General features: G+C 42.3%; 1 protein-coding gene across 2 annotated transcripts in view; it reads right to left on the bottom strand.

Annotated features, from left to right (window-relative positions):
* Window positions 1-680: 680 nt before the first annotated feature.
* TICRR (TOPBP1 interacting checkpoint and replication regulator) overlaps window positions 681-21,294 on the bottom strand; it is a 44,140-nt gene continuing 23,526 nt past the window's right edge. The window contains exons 15-22 of one of the 2 annotated variants that reach the window (XM_057544665.1): window positions 18,651-18,797; window positions 9,831-9,921; window positions 8,740-8,801; window positions 7,411-7,545; window positions 6,639-6,796; window positions 2,694-4,866; window positions 2,443-2,568; window positions 681-1,564 (exon numbers count right to left, since the gene is read on the bottom strand). In XM_057544665.1, the coding sequence (XP_057400648.1) occupies window positions 1,452-1,564; window positions 2,443-2,568; window positions 2,694-4,866; window positions 6,639-6,796; window positions 7,411-7,545; window positions 8,740-8,801; window positions 9,831-9,921; window positions 18,651-18,797 (3,005 nt within the window). In that variant the 3' untranslated portion in view covers window positions 681-1,451. Of the gene's footprint in view, window positions 1,565-2,442; window positions 2,569-2,693; window positions 4,867-6,638; window positions 6,797-7,410; window positions 7,555-8,739; window positions 8,802-9,830; window positions 9,922-18,650; window positions 18,798-21,294 lie in introns of both variants that reach the window. The other variant, XM_057544664.1, reaches the window with a different exon arrangement.

Here is a 21,294-nt window from a genome sequence, read left to right on the forward strand (position 1 = left end):
TGATGGCTGTTCAGCAGTCAGTTGTGATTTTGGTGTTTTTGTGAGAGGAGGTGAGCTCAAGTCCTTCTACTCTGCCATCTTGTCTCTCTCCTTCTGCCACCTTTTGGCTTGAGTTTCAGAAGGATGATTCTGGTCTCATGCTGATGTGTGTGTGCTGTTGGTTCTGAAGTTCAGCCAAGGCTTGTCACAGAGCAGTCAATGGCAACAGGGTTGTGGTTTAAATGGTCTTATGTATATGGTGGGGGGGGGGTACTGAAAAGCTTAGTAGTATCAGGATTTTCGAAAACCATTTAAAAATAAATGACAGTAATCTCTGGAGGGAGAAATGGGAGTTTTCATTTAAGAGTTTGATTTACAAGATCATAGTAAGACTCACGTTTGGGAACACAACAGGCTTGAAAGTTTTTCAGAGACCATGAGACCGTTTTGAATCAGCTCTGTTAGCCAAGCTCCTGGCCAAGACTTGACAGCAAACTGGTCCACGGGGTGCTCTGGACAGATCCACGACTCAGGTGAGTCTCCCTGTGAATGGTGGGAACCGTGCCAGGGACTAGCCGACTCTCAGGGCAGACCTTGAGATGTGGCTGCTCTAGAAACCACTAGAGCTGGACCACGGTCACACTTAACCTCAGGCTGGAATGAATGTTATACAGAAATGCACTGAACGCCAAGTAGCTAGAGATGATTTTATTGTTACACAGGGAATGCAAAACATTTATTCTGCCCCCATGCCACAGTCTTCTGTTTGTTTGGTGTATGCTGCTTCCATCTCCAGGCACTGCCTCTGTCTTGGGGTCCTGGCCTATAGCAGCTCTGTGAGGGACCAATGTAGGGGTCCTTCTCCCATTTCATAAGTGAAGCAGAGTGGTCTGAACTTGCCATGGTCACGGTTGGGGTGGCGTGGAATGGGATCCTGATCTTAACAGTTCCTTGTCTGGTTGCTGACTCCCAGGCTGCCTCTGAGTTACACCACCAGCTATACCACCTTACTAAGGCAGGGCAGGCATCGTGGGTTAGGGCTGGGCTTGGAGGTGGACAGACTCCACACAGGGGATCTGAAAAGTTGAAGGCATTCACGTGGGAATCTGAAAGCTGATCATGGTAACGGAGGCTTGGGACCAGGCCCCAGTTTCTTTATGCCCATGGGGACCTGGCTGACCTCACCTTCATGTTTTAAATTATTTCCTCAGTTCCATTAAGCCTTGGTTATTCCTGTTTCTGTGCAGCAAACTGAGGGTTACACATGATGAACAGACCAGTAGAGCCCTGGCTCAAATGAACCGAGTTTCTGGGTACATTACTAAGAATTCTTTTATGGTACATGTCTGGAATTCCTTGTACGTCCAGAGAAAACTGCTGTCAGATCACTTCTGTTAAGAAGTGTGGTAGCTCTGGGCAGGCTCAGTAGTGTTTGTTTGTAGTTATAAGTCCCCCAACCAGTTCCATCCTAACTAGCTAATCAGCTTCTTCCGTGTGTAAGTTCTGCTGATGGGACGTCTCCTGGAGAATGCTCGGCTGAAAGGAGAGTCTTCTGCCGTGGGGGAAAATACCTCCACATCCTCATCTAGAAAAAGGCAGAAAGACTTAGCATACAGGAAGTAACTGAGAAAAGAACAAAAGAAAATGGGCTTCAAATACAGAGGGTTACATGTTAAGATGGACTTAAAACCAGCATTGCTTGTAGGTTCTCCCATCCCACAGACACACTACCTGTACTTTTTCAAGGCCCTCCGCCCTTACTGTCAGCACGGAGCTGACAAGTAATTGTGAAAATGCAGAATACCTGTGGCGCTTCAGTTAGATACTTTGCAGTTCTTTTTGTCTCAGATCTGTGGCAGTTTTGCTGTTTTGCATGATTTCTATCATGGTCTTGAGGGAAGAGAGCCACTGAAGAGCCCCACCTCCTGCACCCTGCTTCAGTTCTAGCAGAAGGAGGAAACCTCTCTAACCAGTGCAGCTAACAGGGTGAATCCCGTTCTTTCCAGGTGGGGTCGAGGGGAATCCTAGGGTCTGAAGGCTGATTATAATAGCCAGTCCGTTCTCAGACTGAATGTATGGAAACACAGGGGTATAACCCCCGAGGGGAAATGGCTGGCTCTGCACACACCACCTACCACCCATGCTGCTTTCCCCTCAGATCCCAGCGACCACAGACGAGCAGGAAGTGATTGTGTGCCGGCTTCTGTCACTGTCTTCAAGAAGCTGAAGTAATTTGGTAGGATTTTGAGGGTTTTTTTGGTTCAAATACACATAAGTTCTAAAGTGGTATTTCTCTGGGAAGGGCACATGACACTGCGGGGATAAAACCATCCCAAACTGTGGCAGTCCCTACGACTCCTCCAAGACGCAAGTGCCTGAAAACCCCGAGCTAGCTTGGGATAGAGCTAACCAAAGGATAGAAGTTTGATCCTGGTAACATCTCTAGGACCTTCAACAAATTACCTCTGGTGTCTTTACACTGAGAGGAGGGTGCCTTCCCGTGGAACAGCAGCGGAGAGTGGGTCAGCGCCTGCAGACCGCTGGCAGAGAGGCAGCTCCGCACGGCACAGCCGGGAGGCGGGGTGGCACCTGCAGCAACGGCACGGTCAGCACAGCCCGCAGCCCTCACAAGGAAGCCCCAGCCTTCCCGAGGGGCGTCTCTGCAGTGCCTCCTGGCCAACATGCCCGACAGAGCTGCGCGGCGGCCAACTCACCAGAAACAAACACCTCGTCGCCTGCCGTGGAGGGGAGCTGTCGCACACCCAGGCCTGGAGACCTGTCGTCACTCTTACCGACTTGGGAGTCTCCTCTCTGCTTGTCACAGACTCTTTTGGTTTGACACTCAGCCTCCTCCTTGGCAGAAAGGAGTCTCTTCCGAGATCCCAACCCAAACTGTCCCCAGGAGAAGGCTCCCTCAGCCTTAGGCTCACTGTCCCTGGGAGGTGACTGGTCTGGCAGCTGACACACCCCCTCGAGCTCAAAGTCCCCCAAGACGGGGGTCTTGGCGATGCTGAGTTCAAGGCCTCGCTCCTTCCCCTCCGGCTCCAGCAGCGACACTCCCCCAGGAAGGTCTGTACCGACCTCGCTCCTCCCAGCAGAGGCGCTGAGGCCGCAGTCCACTGCCCTCTTCCGGCGGGGCCAGTCTTTAATTGTGTCAGGAGTTGTTTTCCCACTGTGCTTGGGGGATGGTGTCCAAGGAACCCCGACTTCTGTCTGAAATGGAGAGGGGGTACTAGAGGGGCAGCGGGTGGGAGTACAGGACTGGCAGATATAGGTCTGTCCCCCGCTCTTGCCAGGGGTGCCGTGCGAGGGGCGAAGGCAGGGGGGCGACAGGTAGGTGGCTTCGGGTTTGCCTGAGGACTTGTTGGCCCTGGGCACGCTGAGACCAGGGAGGCAGCTCTCCTCTCCCAGAGAGCTCTCCTCCCTTCGCAGGGGCTCGGCTTCTGACAGACAGCTGGGGTCTATCTTTTTAATTCGAAGCTTGGGAAGGCCAGAAGCTTGCATCTCCAGCTCAACCTCATAGGTCTGTGGGCTGGCAGAGGCTCTGGAGGGCCAGGCTGACGCCTGCAGATTCTCTAGTTGTGCGGCAGCCTGGCACTGCTTCCTGTCTGCAGTGCAGTGCAGGTCATAGCAGGGTGTCAGGGGAGAGCTGGGCCCAGAGGAAGGAGAAGAGGGAGGGATCCCGGGGTTACACAGAGACGGCTTCTCATAAGTACCCATCCTTGACCCCTCACCTTCTTCCACCAGTGAAACGTTGCTTTTTAAGTTATCGCTGCTATGGTGCTCAGCAGCTTCATCCAGGAGAGTGAGATACTCCGAGTCTCTTGCAATAAGCAAAGGAGAGGATGTATGCCAGTGACTCCCAAAGCTAGTCCCAGGGTAACTATGTGTTTCAGGAGGAGACGGAGGAGAGAGGGTCGCTTCCTTCTGGTTCTTTCTAGCATCTGTGATGGCAGCTGGGTTGTCAGTTATGGCAACCCTCAGAACAGCAGAGCTGTTAGGCTGGCCCTCCGGGAAGTTTCTTTCTGTTTTAGAGGTCTTTTGATGCCTTTTCCCAGTTTTAGAAGGCGGTGGAGGGGGTAGGAGGTCAGATCTAGCTATCTGTGAGGCTCTGTGGGGAGTCGAGGGAGCAGGACAGGAGGGAGATGTGGCTACACTGGGTGATTTCTGGGCCTCCTGCCAATCCAGTTCTCCAGAGGGAGGAGATTCTATAGAAAAACCCCCAAGCGGAGTCTCCTCGGAAATACCACGTGAAGGAGAGGTAACAGGTTTCTTTGGAGAAGTCACAGCTGTGTTCCCTGGTTTCTCTGGGGTTCCGACAGCATCATTCCACGGCTGTGCCAGCTTCTCTGCCTGAGACGCTCCGGAGCCACGGGGGAGCTGGCGTTTCTGACTTGGAGGTGTGCCCACAAAGGCAGCTCGTCTTCGGACCCCCGAGGCTGCTGCCCTCAGAGGCATTCGAGGAGAGTATCTGATGGGAGTCAGACACTCACTCCTGGTCTGGGCAGTTGACGAAACCAGGGCTGCCGGACAGGAGGTGCTTTCTGGACTGGAATTCACCAAATGTGGCCAAGTAGAATTCTGCAAAAATCTAGGTGGCTGACCACCTTGTCTCTGGGGAGTTCTCGGTATTTCTTCAAGAGGAGAGTGACCTTCTGCCAGGGAGTGTCCTTTCTGAGGAGTGGCTTTTGGTCGAGATGGTGAATGCCAGCCGTGTGAGGAGTCTTTTAAGAACTCCTTAAAAATGACCTGTTTGGCAGGGGTCATTTCTGCAGGGGATTTTTGCAGCCTTTCAGGAGTGCGCAATGGAGTTCGTGGTGTATGAGGGAACTTTCTTGGTGTAGCTTTAGAAGAGATTGGAGATTTCCAGTAACTCTTCTCAGGAGTCTGTAAAGAAAAATGCTTATTTCAGTGCTTGAACATCATATTCTCTGAAGAGTGTTTTAATAATGTCTAAGATGATTAAAAAGTCAAATTTGTAAGATTTATAGTCAGCCAAAGGAATGATCTTCAGTTGGATTTCGTATAGTGACACGTTTCCACTTCCAAAACATGACCCAGATTTCATGTGTCCACTTTTTCTAGCACCAAGCACTGTATCCAATCTTAGTTTCTTCTCCTAAGACAAACAGTTTTAATAATTTGCATACTACAGCTAAAACATGCTTTGCCTCTAACTATGTCACTCCACTACTCACAGCTGTCTTCTTCTTCAATGAGACAACTATTTCTGATCTTTGCCTAAAGTAACCTTTCAGAGCCACATCACCTGCTGTTGACCTGCATTCAACATGTGCTTTTAAGTACCTGCTATGTGCCAGGCAATGTGTGTGCGGGAGGAGGCCGGGGGGATGAGGTGGAACATGGAATATATGGATATATAAGGCACAGCCTCAAAGATAACATCTCAGAAAGGAAACTCTCCAGCAAAAGACTTCCCTTCCTTCTTGCAAAAATGCAGTTAAATACTCCAACAGGTAAGGAGGTCCGACACCTATTGTTTAATCTTATCTGATCATCTCAAGGGAGTCCTGGTCTAGTTGGCATTTCATGTGGGATACAGACAGATATATAGTATGGCCAATGCAATGACAGGGGCACGCATGGGACAATATGGGAGCACCGGGAGGGTTGGCTATCTAATCCAGCAAAGGGGAGAAAGAGGGAATAGGAATAGCGAGTCAGGTCTTAAAAGAATGGGTGTCAGCAGGTGAAGACAAAAGGTGGGAAAGTGGGGGAGAGGGAACTTCAGGCACAGAAAACAGTATAAGCAAAGGCACAAAAGCGAAAAACAGCAGTTGTGTACATCCTGAGGCTGCTGGGAAGGTGGAGTGTGAAGCAGAGATGGCTGAGCAGGGATCAGATCATGGAGGTCCTCGCCTGTCCAGGGAGGAGAATGAACATGGTCCTATAGATCTGTGGTTTTCAAACCCTTCCCCACAGTTCCCTCCGTATCCTCCTCCATTCTCTAAGCAGTTTTTGGGTTTCCAAACAAAGATTATTATCTTTGAACACAGGGTTCCATTTTAGGAAAACTTAGAAAACCCTGCTTTAACAGATGAAGAGTCTGTAGAGCTTCAAGCAAAGTGATGTGGTCAGAGGAGCGTCCAATGGGGTCACAAAGGTCCCTTTGACCTCTGGGGACAGGATGAATTTGAGAGAGAAGAGGCTACTGAAGTGTTCCAGGCAGAACTGAACTAGGGCAGGAACTGCAGGGATGGAGAAGAGGGAATGGGTAAGAGATAGTTTGTCAATAAAATGGGCAGGACTAATTGAGCAGCCAGGCCTGAGGAGAGGGGGAAGTCCAGGATGACTCCCAGGTTTCTAACATGGGTGACTGGATCGAGTGGGGAATCTAACAGAAACAGATGAATGCTACTGCACATTTCAGAAGGGTATATATGTAGTGTCCAATATAAATGGAAGATGAAGCCAAGAGAGTAGGGCGAGATCTTTCTATCTCCTCCCTGCCACTTTGGCCTCAGTCCAACTGCTAACCTAAGTCCCCATACACCCAATAATCGTTCACTCAAGTCAACCCCAACCACCTCAAATCTCTGTTATTATCTTCTCTTCCCTACTGGACTCAGTGGCTTTCCTTGTCCATGACTACATGCTCCCCAAACTATACTATCTGAAACATCATCGTAATTTTATACCTGATAAGCTATAGGTATTTCAGAACCCAGTGTGTTTCCTGAAGGCCTTTTAATTCGAGCTGAACCCTTCTCGGAGGGACTGATCATCTCAGACACTGCCCCGAAAAGAAGCCTCTTGGGAGACCGAATACTTTGGATTGGAGAATTTTCTCTTTGGTCTGCAAGTCAAAAACAGTGACAATATTTCATTCTTTCTCAACTCCTGCGCCCCCCACCCACCTCCCGCACCAAATACTCATAAAACAGCCAGTCCATACGAGAAAGATGATAATTCTTTTAGAGCAAATAGGGGCAGATCCCACCTAATTATGACAGCAGTGCCAATAATTGCTGCCTTCTTGAATTTTAAGACTGCATATCAAGCCCAATCCCTGTGTTAGATGTAGGCAACTGAAATAATTTAATTTGCAAAGACAAATATAAAAAGACATATCTGATAATCCAAGCTAATAATGATAAAAGAATGAAGGACAAACAGCACCTTCCACCTGGAGATGCCTTTCTGTAGGATCTGAACATATGGTAGAAATTACAGGTAATTTCCTCTTGAATGAATGAATTACCCACAAGGATAATGTGGACAGCCAGCCGTAGGAATCCAAAGGGATGACTCTGATAACGGTGGCCATGGATTGTTCATCTGGTCATCACTCTGAACCTCAAATATTTATACCGATTCTATTTCTCCAACGTCAAACTTCATTCTTTTCCCAACAACACTTCCCACCAAATTTGCATGGACCTCTGAAGACAGGTAGGCAAGCATTGTTACCTGACTTGACTTGCTGGAATGAGTGAACTCTTTGTATACTTCGAGACTTTGGCTGAGACACAGAGTAGAAGGAACCAGAATTTTTCCTGCTGAATGCCAACTGCTTGATTCGAGGACTTCGTCTCAAACTTACTTCTGTAAGAACTGATCACAGTTAGTTCTGACAAGAAGAAATGCAAACTTGACGTTTCCCCACATATTAAATGGGTAAGATCTATGCAACACCACGTACAAGATAGAAATTTGACAAGCTACTGGCTTTGAGATCTCTGAAGTGAGACAAAGCTAAGAGGGATATGATACGTGGCCCCAACAAAGTACCAAAAAAAAACAACAAAAAACCCCACAAAAACCAAAAACACCCCGACCCCCCCCCACTATAATCTGCAGAAGTCTCATAACCTGCCACCTTTAAGAATGATGTAGAGTGAAAAAAGGTTTGTATAGTGTGACTTGTTAAAAAGTTTAAAAATCAGTTTTCATATTTATGTTACACATACTTGTATAGAAACAACACCTGTAAGAGTATTATTAAAGCTAAATGTTAATAGTTATTTCTTTTCTTTCTTTTTTTTTAAAACATCTTTATTGGAGTATAATTGCTTTACTATGGTGTGTTAGTTTCTGCTGTATAACAAAGTGAATCAGCTATATGTATACATATATCCCCATATCTCCTCCCTCAACAGACTTATTTCTAATTTGTGGGATTACCAAGTGATAAATTTTTGGCTTCTCTGTGTTTTCTAATTTTTCTACAATAAACATAAACTACTTGATTTAAAGAAGTTAGTTTTTGGAAACCCCTCCTTCATCATGTATACTTTAAAAATAAGCCACAGGGGACTTCCCTGGTAGTCCAGTGGGTAAGACTACATGCTCCTAATGCAGGGGGACCCAGGTTCAATCCCTGGTCGGGGAACTAGACCCCGCACGCGTGCCGCAACTAAGGGTCCGCATGTCACAACTAAAAGATCCTGCATGCTGCAACTGAGACCTGGTGCAGCCAAAATAAACAAATAAATAAATAAATATATATAAAAAAAAGCCACAGCACTTTATATTAATGTAGTAGTTTAGCTTCCACTCTGAATCCCATTTCTCTTGTGTCAAAATATTTCTTCTCCAGAAACTCTCAGTACATTGTATGTAAAAGACCATTCACCAGTAAATATGTACTGATATACATTGTGGGCCCAGAGCTGTCACAATGTCTGTAAAATATCTTAGGCTATGCTGAGCGATAATACCAGTATAGAATAGCTTTCATAGAAAGCAGAGGAAACACAAAAACTGAGAACCCTAAAACAAAACAAAAGTAGGTAATACCATCTTCTCCTTTTTCCGGGGACTCTTCAACAACGTCAATTTCAGGACCAGGATCAGAGGACCTTGAGGAACAGCAAGTACAAGGATTATTCAACACCACTCATAAATGATGCATGTCAAAGAGCTACAGGTTCACACCTCACAAGGTAACAAAGACCACAAGTGGTCTTTGGCAAGCACTCTCACACATTACTGTCAAGAGTGAAATGGTAAGAATATTTTTTTTTGGAAAGCAGTTTGACAACATAAAGTTAAAAATATGTATACCTTCTGACCCATAAATTTCACTTCTTACAATTTACCCTGAAGATAAACAAGCACAAGTGTGTAAAATCCACACACAAATAATGTCCAGAGGGAGCCTTGACAAGAAGGAGTAGATGCACTTCTCCCCATTCTTCCTGTTATGTACAGCTAAGAACCCTGGATATTACATATAAAGGAAGCGTAAGACTCTCGAAGGTGGAGAGAAGAGGCTTGGGACTTTAGGACCTGAGGAGAGACAGGGCAGCGAGCTCCCGGAGCTCCTGGATTGGGCGCTTGACAAGCTGACAACCCCGATACACCAAGAGGTGCAGATGAAAACTGCCCTAAGGAAAGCTAGCTCTCCTTTGCCAAAGAACCAGGAAAGAGGCAGCCAAGCAAGACAGAAACTTTCAGACCAGAACTGCCCTACTCCAACCAAGTGCCATAGAAAGCTGTGGTCCCACCACACGCCAAGTTGGGATCCCAGACTTCCAGCCTTGCCTGGCAGTGAGACTCCCTCCTTCCCCAGGTCAACACATGAATAGATTTTTAAATCAGGCAGTATGCATTCAATGGAACACTACTCAGCAATAAAATGGAATGAACTACTGATATATGCAACAACATGGATAAATCTCAAAATAATTATGCCAAGTGAAAGAGGCCAGACACAAAGAGTGCATTCTGTATGGGATCTCCAGCCCCCATAAAATCTACAGAATGCTCTGGTTATAAGCAACACAGTTCAGACTAGAGTCACAAAGGTCATGAGAAGGTAAACATGGCCCATAAGATTAGGAGGGCTGTGTAGGTGTATGAAGAAGCTAGACAAGGATGTCATTTACCTGCCCTTGATCTGTCTATGAAGCAGCCTTCTGGAGATTTGCTTATGTACTGGAGTCTCGGCCACACTCTTGGTTAGCAGCTTGCGATAACCTAAAATGTAAAAAGGATAAATTTCACATAGTCTTATCAAGAAGGAACAGCAAGGCAAAGGGAACAGTTTGAACTTAAATATGGTTTAATGCTTAACCGGAGTGGCTCTTAATGGTCTTTTGGACCAAGGTCTAACCATAAGACTCAATTTAACATGATATAACAATTTATCAGCACTATTAGAGTTTAATAATAAATAAGCCAATGTAAAATATTATAAAATTTTAAGATAATATTCCTGAAAAAGTGAAAAGTTCTCATTTATTTGGGCTAACACATCTGTGCACCTACTTGGTGGTTCCTGTATTTATGATTAAATGAAATAAAGCATGTGAAAATGCTGATGTGTCATGCAATAAGACATTTAATATAATGATAAATCTAACTTATGCTCTGGCATAAGTTTTCTCAATAGAGTAGGTATGCAAGCTACTCATGGGAGGACTGGTTTTAAGGGAGATAAAAATGACTAGAAAGGGGAGTGATGTCAGCAGGAATGTGGAGTAAGGACCTCTTAAAAAAACTCTCCTCCATAAAAGGAACGAGAACACTGGCAAAAATTCAAAATCAATTTTTCCAGAACTCTGGCAATTAACCAGTTTGGAACAATCCAGGGAGTATTTATTCAACAAAAGCAGCTGAATCTCATTAAGAAGAGCAAGCTTTGTGGAACTTTAACTTGCCCCAATCCCAACCTCCTCTCCCTAGGCCTGTGGTAGCCTTGAGAACCAAAAGCCCATAATTACAGTGAAAACCAACAGCCCAGGAGCCTCTGGATGGAACAGAATGGGATCCAAGCTCCTCCAAAGCCCCATTCCCAGATAACTGTCTATTTGGCCTGTCTGGCGGTTCCCTGGAAAATCCCACTCACAAGGCCTGTCTTTATTTGACCTGACTCAGAACTCATCCAATGCAAACAACTTTTTCCCAGGGAGCATTTACTGAAAACAATCAGCAGCAACTGTAAACATCACAGCTGCCTGAGGTGGTGATAACACTTGGGGCAAACCACAAGCTGACCAAAAGTTTAGATGGGAAAACTGGGGAGTGAGATGACCCTAAGGGACTCTGCTGACTTCTGACACACTCCTGGGACCCTAAAAGTACATGTGTGGTAGGGCTGTGTGCATGCCCAGGATGGACCTAAGAAGGCCCTTAGCTGTCACCTCTGGCTGACCTTGAGGCTCTGGAAAACAGAAAGAGTTGTAAAATGTCTGGCTGAGTATTGAAGACATGGGCCAATGCACACATAGGGCCCCTCAGCAAAGGCTGGGAAACTTACTGGTTCCGGGCATGTAAGAAAATCTCTGTCCAACCCTTAGCTGACCACTAAGCTAACCAAGCAGAGACTTCAGTGGCTACACATGACAGAATACAGACTTAAAAGACTTAGTTCAGGAAAGTAAACAAACAAAAGCAGTAATGGTAACAACAAACCCTGCCCTGGAGCAGTGGCAATCTGATCGTCAGAGTTGACTCATTATATTATTTAAAATGTCCAGTTGTCAACAAAAAATATGAGACAAGAAACAAGAAAGAATGGCCCATACACAGTGGGCAAAAAAATCATTCAACAGAAAGCATCCCTGAGGAAGTCCAGACATTGAATTTATTAGCCCAAGACCTTAAATTACCTATCAGGAATATGTCCAAAGGGAAAAAAAAATCATATCTAAAGAACTAAAGGAATGTATGAGTGAGCCTGATGACTTGCCAAACAGAGAATGTCAATAAAGAGAGATATCATTAAAAAACAGAACGAAATAGAAATTCTGAAGTTGAAAAGTACACTATCTAAAATGAAAAACTCATTAAAGGGGCCCAGCAGTTGATATGAGGTGGCAGAAGAAAGAATCAACAAAATTGAAGACAAGTAATTGAGATTATCCAGTCTGAGGGACAAAAAGAAAAAAGAAGAAAAATGAACAGTCTTAGACACCCATACGACACAATCAAGCATAATAACATAGACACAGTGGGAGTCCTGGAGGAAGAGGAGAGAAAGAGGCAGAAAAAATATTTGAAGAAATACTGGCTGAAAACTTCTGATGTTTGATGACAGGCATTACGTAGCCAAGAAGCTCAACAAACCTAAGTATGATAAAGTCAAAGAGATCCACACCAGACAAATCATAATCAAACTGTTAGAAGCCAAAGGGGAAGAGAGAATCTTGAAAGAATCAAGAAAGCAGTGATCCATCATGTACAAGGAACCCTCAATAAGATTAACAGCTGATTTCTCATCAGAAACATAGGATAACAAAAAGGTACTGTGATGAAAGGCAAAGTGCTGAAAGAAAAAGACTCAAGGATTCTATATCCTCTAAAACTGTTACTCAAACATGAAGGAGAAATCAGCACATCCTCTCCACCCACAAAGAAACACCCAAAAAACAACACTGAGAGAATCTGACACTAGCAGACCAGCCCTAAAAGTAATGTCAGTACTACAGGGAGTCTTTCAGGCTGAAAGGAAAGGGCACTATAGAGCAACATGAATCCACGTGAAGAATTAAAGAGCACTGGTAAAGGCAACTATACAAGTAAATGCAAAGGACAGAATAAAAGTATTTTTGTTTGTAATTCTTTTCTCCTTTGAGTTAAAAGATAAAGCAATGATTACAAATGTGCTGATGGGCATACAATGTATAAATATGTAATCTGTATGACAATATAGCCCAAAGAAGGGGATAGAAAACAGAGTTATACAGGAGCAAAGTTTTTGTATACTCCTGAAATTAAGTTGGTATTAACCTCAACTAGATAAATTAAGATACTTAATTGTAACCCCCAGGGAAAGTGACATCACATGAAACAGTGAAGTAGGAAGCTCTAGGGTTTGGTCCCTCCCCCAAAACAACTAGTAAACTAGGAAAAAAAATGATCAGAGTAAACTATTTTGGAACTCTGGAACCTGACTGGCACTTACGACAACCAGGGAAGTGCCTGATGAAGGGAGAGGCTGATATTTAGTAAGGAAATGACATGCACGAACCAGCTACCAGCCTCCTTTCCTCAGTCCTGCTGCAGCTGTGGGGACAGCGGCCCACATCCTAGGAGCAGCTGGCTGGTGGTAGGGCAGACAGTGGGGACCCTGTCTTCCAAATTTGGGGTTATACAGTTCAGTCAGTGTGCTTTGGAGAGTGGAGTCCTGTGGGGCTGGTGCAGACATTCGCCTTGGTTTCTGCTCTCTCAGGCTGTAGCAGCTTTCCCCCACTGCATCTAACAGAAGATTTAGAGGGACAGGAACACCTTTTTGTTTTTCCCTTTTTGGAGCCAGACACTTAAGGAAATCTTTGTCAGGTCACTGGCTAACCACAGAGATAACAGAACAGAAACTTCAGTGACCACACAAGAAGGAATACACGCTTTGTAAAAAATAGTTTGGAAAAGGCACAAATGGACAGGCCCTCAATAAGCAAAGATCAGCAATTCCTCAGGAGTGGGAGAATTTGATCTCCGGAGTTAACCAACTGTAATATTCAGAATATCTAATTCTCAAAAAAGAATTACAAAGCATACAAAGAAACAGGAAAGTGTGTCCAGGAAAAAAGAATTTGACAGAAACCACCCTTGAGAAATCCCAGACATTGGAATCACTGGTCAAATATGTTAAATCAAATATTCTAAACATGCTCAACGAGCTCAAGGAAAAAAAGAACAAAGAATTAAAAGAAATAAGGAAAACAATGGATAAATAAAATGAGAATACCAATAAAGTGACAGAAATTATAAAAAGGAACCAAACAGAAATTTTTGAGCTGAAAAGTACAATAACTGAAATGAAAGTTCACTAGAGGGGTTCAACCTCAGATTTGAGCAGGCAGAAGAATCAATAAACTTGAAGATAAAACAATCAAAATTATCCAATCTGAGCAGAAAGAAAAAAGGATGAAGAAAAATGAACAAAGCCTGCTTAAGGGAACTGTGGGACACCATCAAGCATAACAATATACAGACACCGGGAGTCCTGGAAGAAAAAGGAGAAGAGAGAAAAGGGCAGAAAAAAGTCGGGAGAAATAATGGTTGTAAATTTGCTAAATATGATGGAAATATATAGGAACAGAGTGTATACTATTGAAACTAAGTCGTATTATTCAACAGGTTTAAATTTAAGGTGTTAATTGTAATCTCCAAAGTAAACACTAAGAAAATAATTAGAAAATATACAGAAAAAAAGATGAAGGGAATCGAAACGGTACACTACAAAAAAAAAATCAGCTACAAAAATGGCAGTAACAGAGAAATGAAAGAACAAAAGAGGTATAAGATATATAAAAAAATAAGTAGAAAATGGCAGAAGTCCTTCCTTATCAGTAACTACATTAAATGTAAATGGATCAAGTGCTTCAATTAAAAGGCAGAAATTGGGGACTTCCCTGGTGGTGCAGTTGTTAAGACTCCATGCTCCCAATGCAGGGGGCCCAGGTTCGATCCTTAGTCAGGGAACTAGATCCCACATGCATGCCATAACTAAGGAGCCCGCATGCCACAACTAAGGAGCTGGTGAGCCGCAACTAAGACCCAGCTCAACCAAATAAAATAAATAAATGTTAAAAAAAAAAAGGCAGAAATTGGCAGAATGGATTTTTAAAAATATGATCCAACTATATTCTGTCTATAAGCTCACTTTAGATACAAAGAGGTTGAAAGTAAAAGGACAGAAAAAGATATTGTATGCAAAAGAGAGCTCGCATGGCTATATTATTGTCAAAATACATTTTAAGTCAAAAAAGGTTCAAAAGACAAAGTTCATCATGTTGATTTAAAAAATTCAATCCATTAAGTGATACAATTATGAACATATACACACAACTAACAACAGGGCCCCAAACTCTATGAAGCATGAAACTGACAGAATTGAAGGAAGAAAAAAATAGATAAGTCAACAATAATACTTGGAGACTTTAATACCCTGATTTCAATGATAGAGCATCTATACAGATGATCAACAAGAAAACAGAAGACTTGAACACCATAAACCAACTAGGCATAACAGACATCTATAGGCATTCTACCCAAGAGCAGAACACACATTCTTCTCAAGTACATACAGAACATTCGCCAGAACAGGCCAAATGTTAGGCCATAAAACAAGTCTCAAAAAATTTAAAAAGACCAAAATCGTACAAAGTATGTTCTTCAACTACAATGGTATGAAATTAGAAATTAATAAACAGAAATTTGTGAAATTAACAAATATGTGAAAATTTACACCCTCCTAAATAGCCAAAGGACCAAAGAAAAAAAATCACAAGGGAAATTAGAAAATATTTTGAGATGATGAAATTGAAAACACAACATACCAAAACTTACAGGATGAAGCTAAAGCAGCGCTTAGAGGGGAATTTGTACCTGTAAAAAGCTGTATTAAAAAAGAAGTCTGGGGAATTCCCTGGCAGTCCAGTGGTGAGGACTCCGTGCTTCCATTGCAGGGGGCACGGGTTCGATCCCTAGCCAGGGAACTAAGATCCCACAAGCCATGCAGCGTGGTCAAAAACAAAAACAAATAAAACAACAAAGAAGCCTGGAACCCTCCTACACTGTTGTTGGGAATGTAAATTGGTACATTTACATTGGTACATAAACCACTATGGGGAACAGTATGGAGGTTCCTTTAAAAACTAAAAATAGAACTACCATATGATCCAGCAATCCCACTCCTGGGCATATATATCTGGAGAAAGCCATAATTCGAAAAGATACATGCACCCCAATGTTCACTGCTGCACTATTTACAATAGCCAAGACATGGAAGCAACCTAAATGTTCACTGGCAGAGGAAAGGATAAAGAAGACATGGTACATATATACAATGGAATATTAGCCACAAAAAAGAATGAAATAATGCAATTTGCAGCAACATGGATGGACCTAGAGATTATCATACTAAGTGAAGTAAGTCAGAGAAAGACAAATATGATGTAACTTATATGTGGAATCTAAAAAAATGATCAAATGAACTCATTTATAAAACAGACACAGACTCACAGGCTTTGAAAACAAACTTATGGTTACCAAAGGGGAAAGGTGGGGGTAATTAGGAATTGGGAATTAACATATACACACTACTATATATAAAACAGATAATCAACAAGCTTCTGCTGTAGAGCACAAGGAACTCTTTTCCATATTCTATAATAACCTATATGGGAAAAGAGTCTGAAAAAGAATGGATATATGATAATGTGTAACTGAATCACTTTGCTGTACACCTGAAACTAACACAACATTGTAAATCAACTATACTCCAATATAAAATAAAAATTAAAAAAAAAGAACAGTGGTGATAAACTGTTCAATGAGTGATGTAAAAAAAAAAAGCATGTATTTTTAAAAAATCAATAACAAAACCTTAATCTTAAAAAACTGAAAAAGATCAAACTAACACCAAAGCAAGTAGAGGGAAGGAAAAAATAAAGATTACACAGGAAGTAAACGAAATCAAGAATAGAAAAACAATAGAAGAATCAATGAAACCAAAAGTTGGTTCTTTGAAAAGATCTTTAAGTTAACAAACCTTTAAATAGATTGACCAAGAAAAAATACAGAACACTCAAACAACTATGAAAGAGAGAATAAAACTACCAACCTTACAGAAATAAAAAAGGACTATTAGGTAATACTACAAACAACTGTATAGCAGCAAATTAGAAAACCTAGATGAAATGGACAAATTTCTAGAAAGACACAAACTACTGAAAACAGACTAAGCAATAGAAAATCTGAATAAACCTATAACAAGTAAAAAAATGAAATTGTTATCAAAAAACTTCCAAAAAATACCCAGGACTAGATGGCTATACTGCTGAATTCTACCTAACATTTAAAAAGAATTGGGGGGGACTTCCCTGGTGGTGCAGTGGTTAAGAATCTGCCTGTCAATGCAGGGGACACGGGTTCGAGCCCTGGTCTGGGAAGATCCCACATGCCACAGAGCAACTAAGCCCGTGTGCCACAACTGCTGAGCCTGCGCTCTAGACCCCGCAAGCCACAACTACTGAGCCCACATGCCACAACTACTGAAGCCTGTGTGCCTAGAGCCCATGCTCCGCAACGAGAGAAGCCACCACAATGAGAAGCCCATGCACCGCAATGAAGAGTAGCTCCCGCTCGCCGCAACTAGAGAAAGCTCGCATGCAGCAACGAAGACTCAATGCAGCCATAAATAAATAAATAAATAAATTTATTAAAAAAAGAAAAAAAATTGTGACTTCCCTGGTGGTCCAGTGGCTAAGACTCCATGCTCCCAATGCAGGGGGCCCAGGTTTGAACCCTGGTCAGGGAACTAGATCCCAGATGCTGCAACTAAGAGTTTGCATGCCGCAACTAAAGATCCCGCGCACCACAACGAAGACCCAATGCAGCCATAAATAAATAAATAAATAAATAAATAAATAAATAAATAAATAAATTTAAAAAAATGGATATCATCAAAATTAAAAATATTTTTTGTATCAAAGAACACTATCAAGAAAGTGAAAAGAAAACCCAACAGGTTGGGGAAAAAATATTTGCAAATTGTATATCTGATAAGGGACTGGTATCTAGAATATATAAAGAACTCTTACAACTCAATAGTAAAAAGACAAACAACCTAATTTAAAAATGGGCAAAGATTTCTCCAAAGAAGATATACAAATGGCCAGTGAGCACATGAAAAGAAGCTCAACAACATTAGTTATCATGGAAATGCAACTCATAACCACAATGACACACCACTTTACACCCACTAGGATGAGTAGAATCAAAGAGGGACAATGGAAGGTGGTGGCAAGGATGTGGAGAAATTAGAACCCTCATACACTGTTAGTGGGAATATAAAATGGTATAGCCACTTTGGAAAACAGTTTGGTAATTGCTTAAAAAGTTAAACATAGAGTTACCATATGACCCAGCAATTTCATTTCTAGGCATATGCCTGAGAATTAAAAATGTGTCTACACACAATCTTATATATGAATGTTTTACAGCAGCATCACTCACAATAGCCAAAAGCAGAAACAACTTAAATGTCCACCAATTGATGAACGGATAAGTAAAATGTAGTTTATCCATACAATGGTATATTATTGTCAATAAAAAGAAATGAAGTACTGAGACGTACTACACCATGTATAAACCTTGAAAACATTATGCTAAAGTAAAAAAAGCCAGTTACAAAGACCACATAATATGATTCCTCTTAAAAGAAATATCCATAAGAAATCTATAAAAACAGAAAGTAGACTGGTGGTTGCCTACAGCTGGGAAGACTGGGAGAAATGGAGAGTGACTACTAATGGGTAGGTACAGGGCTTCTTTCTGGAGTGATGAAAATGTTCTGGAACGTGTCATGATGGTTGCACAACTCTGTGAATATACTGAAAACCACTAAAAGTTGATTTTATGATACATGAATGGTCTCAATTATTAAAAAAAGCAAAAAACAAACCAACACACCAAAAGACTAGAAAATTGCTAGTCACTATCTTTCGTTTTTGTTTAATTGGTTTTATAAAATAGATGTTTGTCTGTTGTCTGTAGGGGTAACTAGAAAGGGAGGAATGAGAAAGACCAGGATTAATTCTTCATCTAAACTTGGAGGGAGAGACCCCAAGTGGAAAATTAACTGATGGTAACCAAAGAGGAGAGGAAAACATGAGATTAATGAGCTTCTGCAACAAAGAGTCTGGAGACCGGTTTGGGTCCAAGAATCCCCTTCTCTTGGTTACCCTAAAATGTAGTACCTTTGGTCCTCTTGAAGTTGTCAAGTTTATACTCTAGACCTTCCACAGCTGACACAGAATGGCTTCTAGGCAACCCCCGCTTTACAGATCTCTTTGAAGGAGAAATTATTTTCTGGTTGAAGAGATTTCTTCGAACTTTGGTCACTTCTGAAAGCATTAAGAAAAAAAGAAAGTCAAATATTATCATTAATAAAAGCCACATGTGGGAAAAGAAAGATATCCAAAACAGAGAATCTGCTTGAGGAAACTATTTTACAGGCTGACTGCTATATTCACATTTACTAATAGGATTTCTTTAAACAGTACACTCACATGGTATATCAAAACTATTTACAGGACTTCCCTGGTGGCGCAGTGGTTAAGACTCCACGGTCCCAACGCAGGGGGCCTGGTTTTGATCCCTGGCCAGGGAACTAGATCCCACGTGCATGCTGCAACTAAGGAGCCCACCTGCCACAACTAAAGGAGCCCACGTGCTGCAAATAAGACCTGGTGCAACCAAATAAATAAATAAATATTAAAAAAAAATTTTTTTTTAATTAAAAAAAAACTACTTACATTTATAAATTTAATTTAAACCCAACCTTTCAGGAATACAAGGAAGGCCCACATCACTTAAATTAGAAGTTTTATTCACTGTAAAATGGACATAATCCTTAAGTAAGAGGTTGGATAATGTAAATCATAGTCCTTTTAATATATCCCAGTGTTACGATATTTTTCTCACATTGGAACTTTTTGCTGCTTTGTATTCAGCGTCAAGCAGAGAAACTGTTCTTTTCAACCCCAGAGATTTCATTTTTCTTCTTTTGAGTATTTTACTAATTTGCTGGGATACAGTAGTCCCTCCCTATCCGCAGTTTCACTTTCCACATTTTCAGTTACCTGCAGTCAACTGCAGTCCGAAAATATCAAATGAAAAATCCCAGAAATACATAAGTCATAAGTTTTAAAGTTGTGTGTCTTTCTGAGTAGTGTGATAAAATCTCATGTCATCCTGCTCTGTCCCACCCAAAACATGAATCATTCCTTTGTCCAGCATATCCCACCCGTTAGGCACTTAGTAGCCAGCTGGGTTATCAGAGCGACTGTAGCAGTATAGCAGTGCTATATTCAAGTAACCCTTATTTTACTTAAATACTTCTTGTGCCCCAAAGCACAAAAGTAGTGATGCTGGCAACTTGGATATGCTGAAAAGAAGTCATAAAGTGCTTCCTATAAATAAAAAGTTTCTCAACTTAAGGGAAAAATAAAATCGTATGCTAAGGTTGCTACGATCTATGGTAAGAGTGAATTGTCTATCTGTGAAACTGTGAAGGAAAAATTCATGCTAGTTTTGCTGTCACAACTCAAACTGCAAAAATTATGGCTACAACGCATGAAAGTGCTTAGTTAAGATGGAAAAGGCATTAAATTTGTACAACAAGATATTTTGAGAGAGACCACATTCATGTAACTTTTGTTACAGCGTATTCTTATAATTGTTCTATTTTATTATGGTATTGTTAATTCTTACCACGCCTAATTTATAAATTAAACTTTATCATAGGTATGTATGTATAGGAAAAAACATAGTATAGGGTTCGGTACTATCTGAAGTTTCAGGTATCTGAGGGTATTGGAACATAACCCCTGTGGATAAGGGGGGAACTACTATATTTTAAATCCTCTTCCTAACTCCAAAGCATGAGAGTTGTAACCATCTAGACTCAAAGTTAGGAAAAATAGCTGAAGAGTCAGGAAATACTTGACAAATCTAGCAGGCTAGCATTTTAATCTTAAGCAAGATGGCGTGGTGGAGGCTACTCAAAAATTCACCGGGGGCTTCCCTGGTGGCGCAGTGGTTGAGAATCTGCCTGCCAATGCAGGGGACACGGGTTCGAGCCCTGGTCTGGGAAGATCCCACATGCCGTGGAGCAACTAGGCCCGTGAGCCACAACTACTGAGCCTGCGCGTCTGGAGCCTGTGCTCCGCAACAAGAGAGGCCACGATAGTGAGAGGCCCGCGCACTGTGATGAAGAGTGGCCCCCGCTTGCCACAACTAGAGAAAGCCCTCGCACAGAAACGAAGACCCAACATAGCAATCAATCACTCAATCAATAAAAATAATAAATAAATCTTTAAAAAAAAAAAAAAAAAAAAAATTCACCGGGATTTCCCTGGTGGTGCGGTGGTTGGGAATCCGCCTGCCAGTGCAGGGAACGCGGGTTCGAGCCCTGGTCTGGGGGGATCCCGCCGCGGAGCGGCTGGGCCCGTGTGCCACAGCTGCTGAGCCTGTGCTCTGGAGCCCGTGGGCCGCAACTGCTGAGCCCACGTGCCTGGAGCCCGTGCTCTGCAGCGGGAGGGGCCGCCGCGGTGAGAGGCCCGCGCACCACAACGAAGACCCAACGCAGCCAAAAATAAAAATAAACAAATAAATTTATTTAAAAAAAAAAATTCACCAAGAGTAAAAAAATTCTAAGAGCAAGTCACTTAAATAAAAACCAAATAAACCAGGATCCACAAACTGGGAGAAGCCTTTTTTACCCATTAATGACATAAACATTAAGGACACCAATAATGCACACCAAGTTTCAAAAACATGTTTCTCTATCTCCATTATAAAAGCCTCTGTTACCTGCCTTAGGCTGTCTATGAAACTGAT

The sequence above is a fragment of the Balaenoptera acutorostrata genome, chromosome 3 (assembly GCF_949987535.1).
Source record: "Balaenoptera acutorostrata chromosome 3, mBalAcu1.1, whole genome shotgun sequence".
NCBI classification, from domain to species: Eukaryota; Metazoa; Chordata; class Mammalia; order Artiodactyla; family Balaenopteridae; genus Balaenoptera; species Balaenoptera acutorostrata.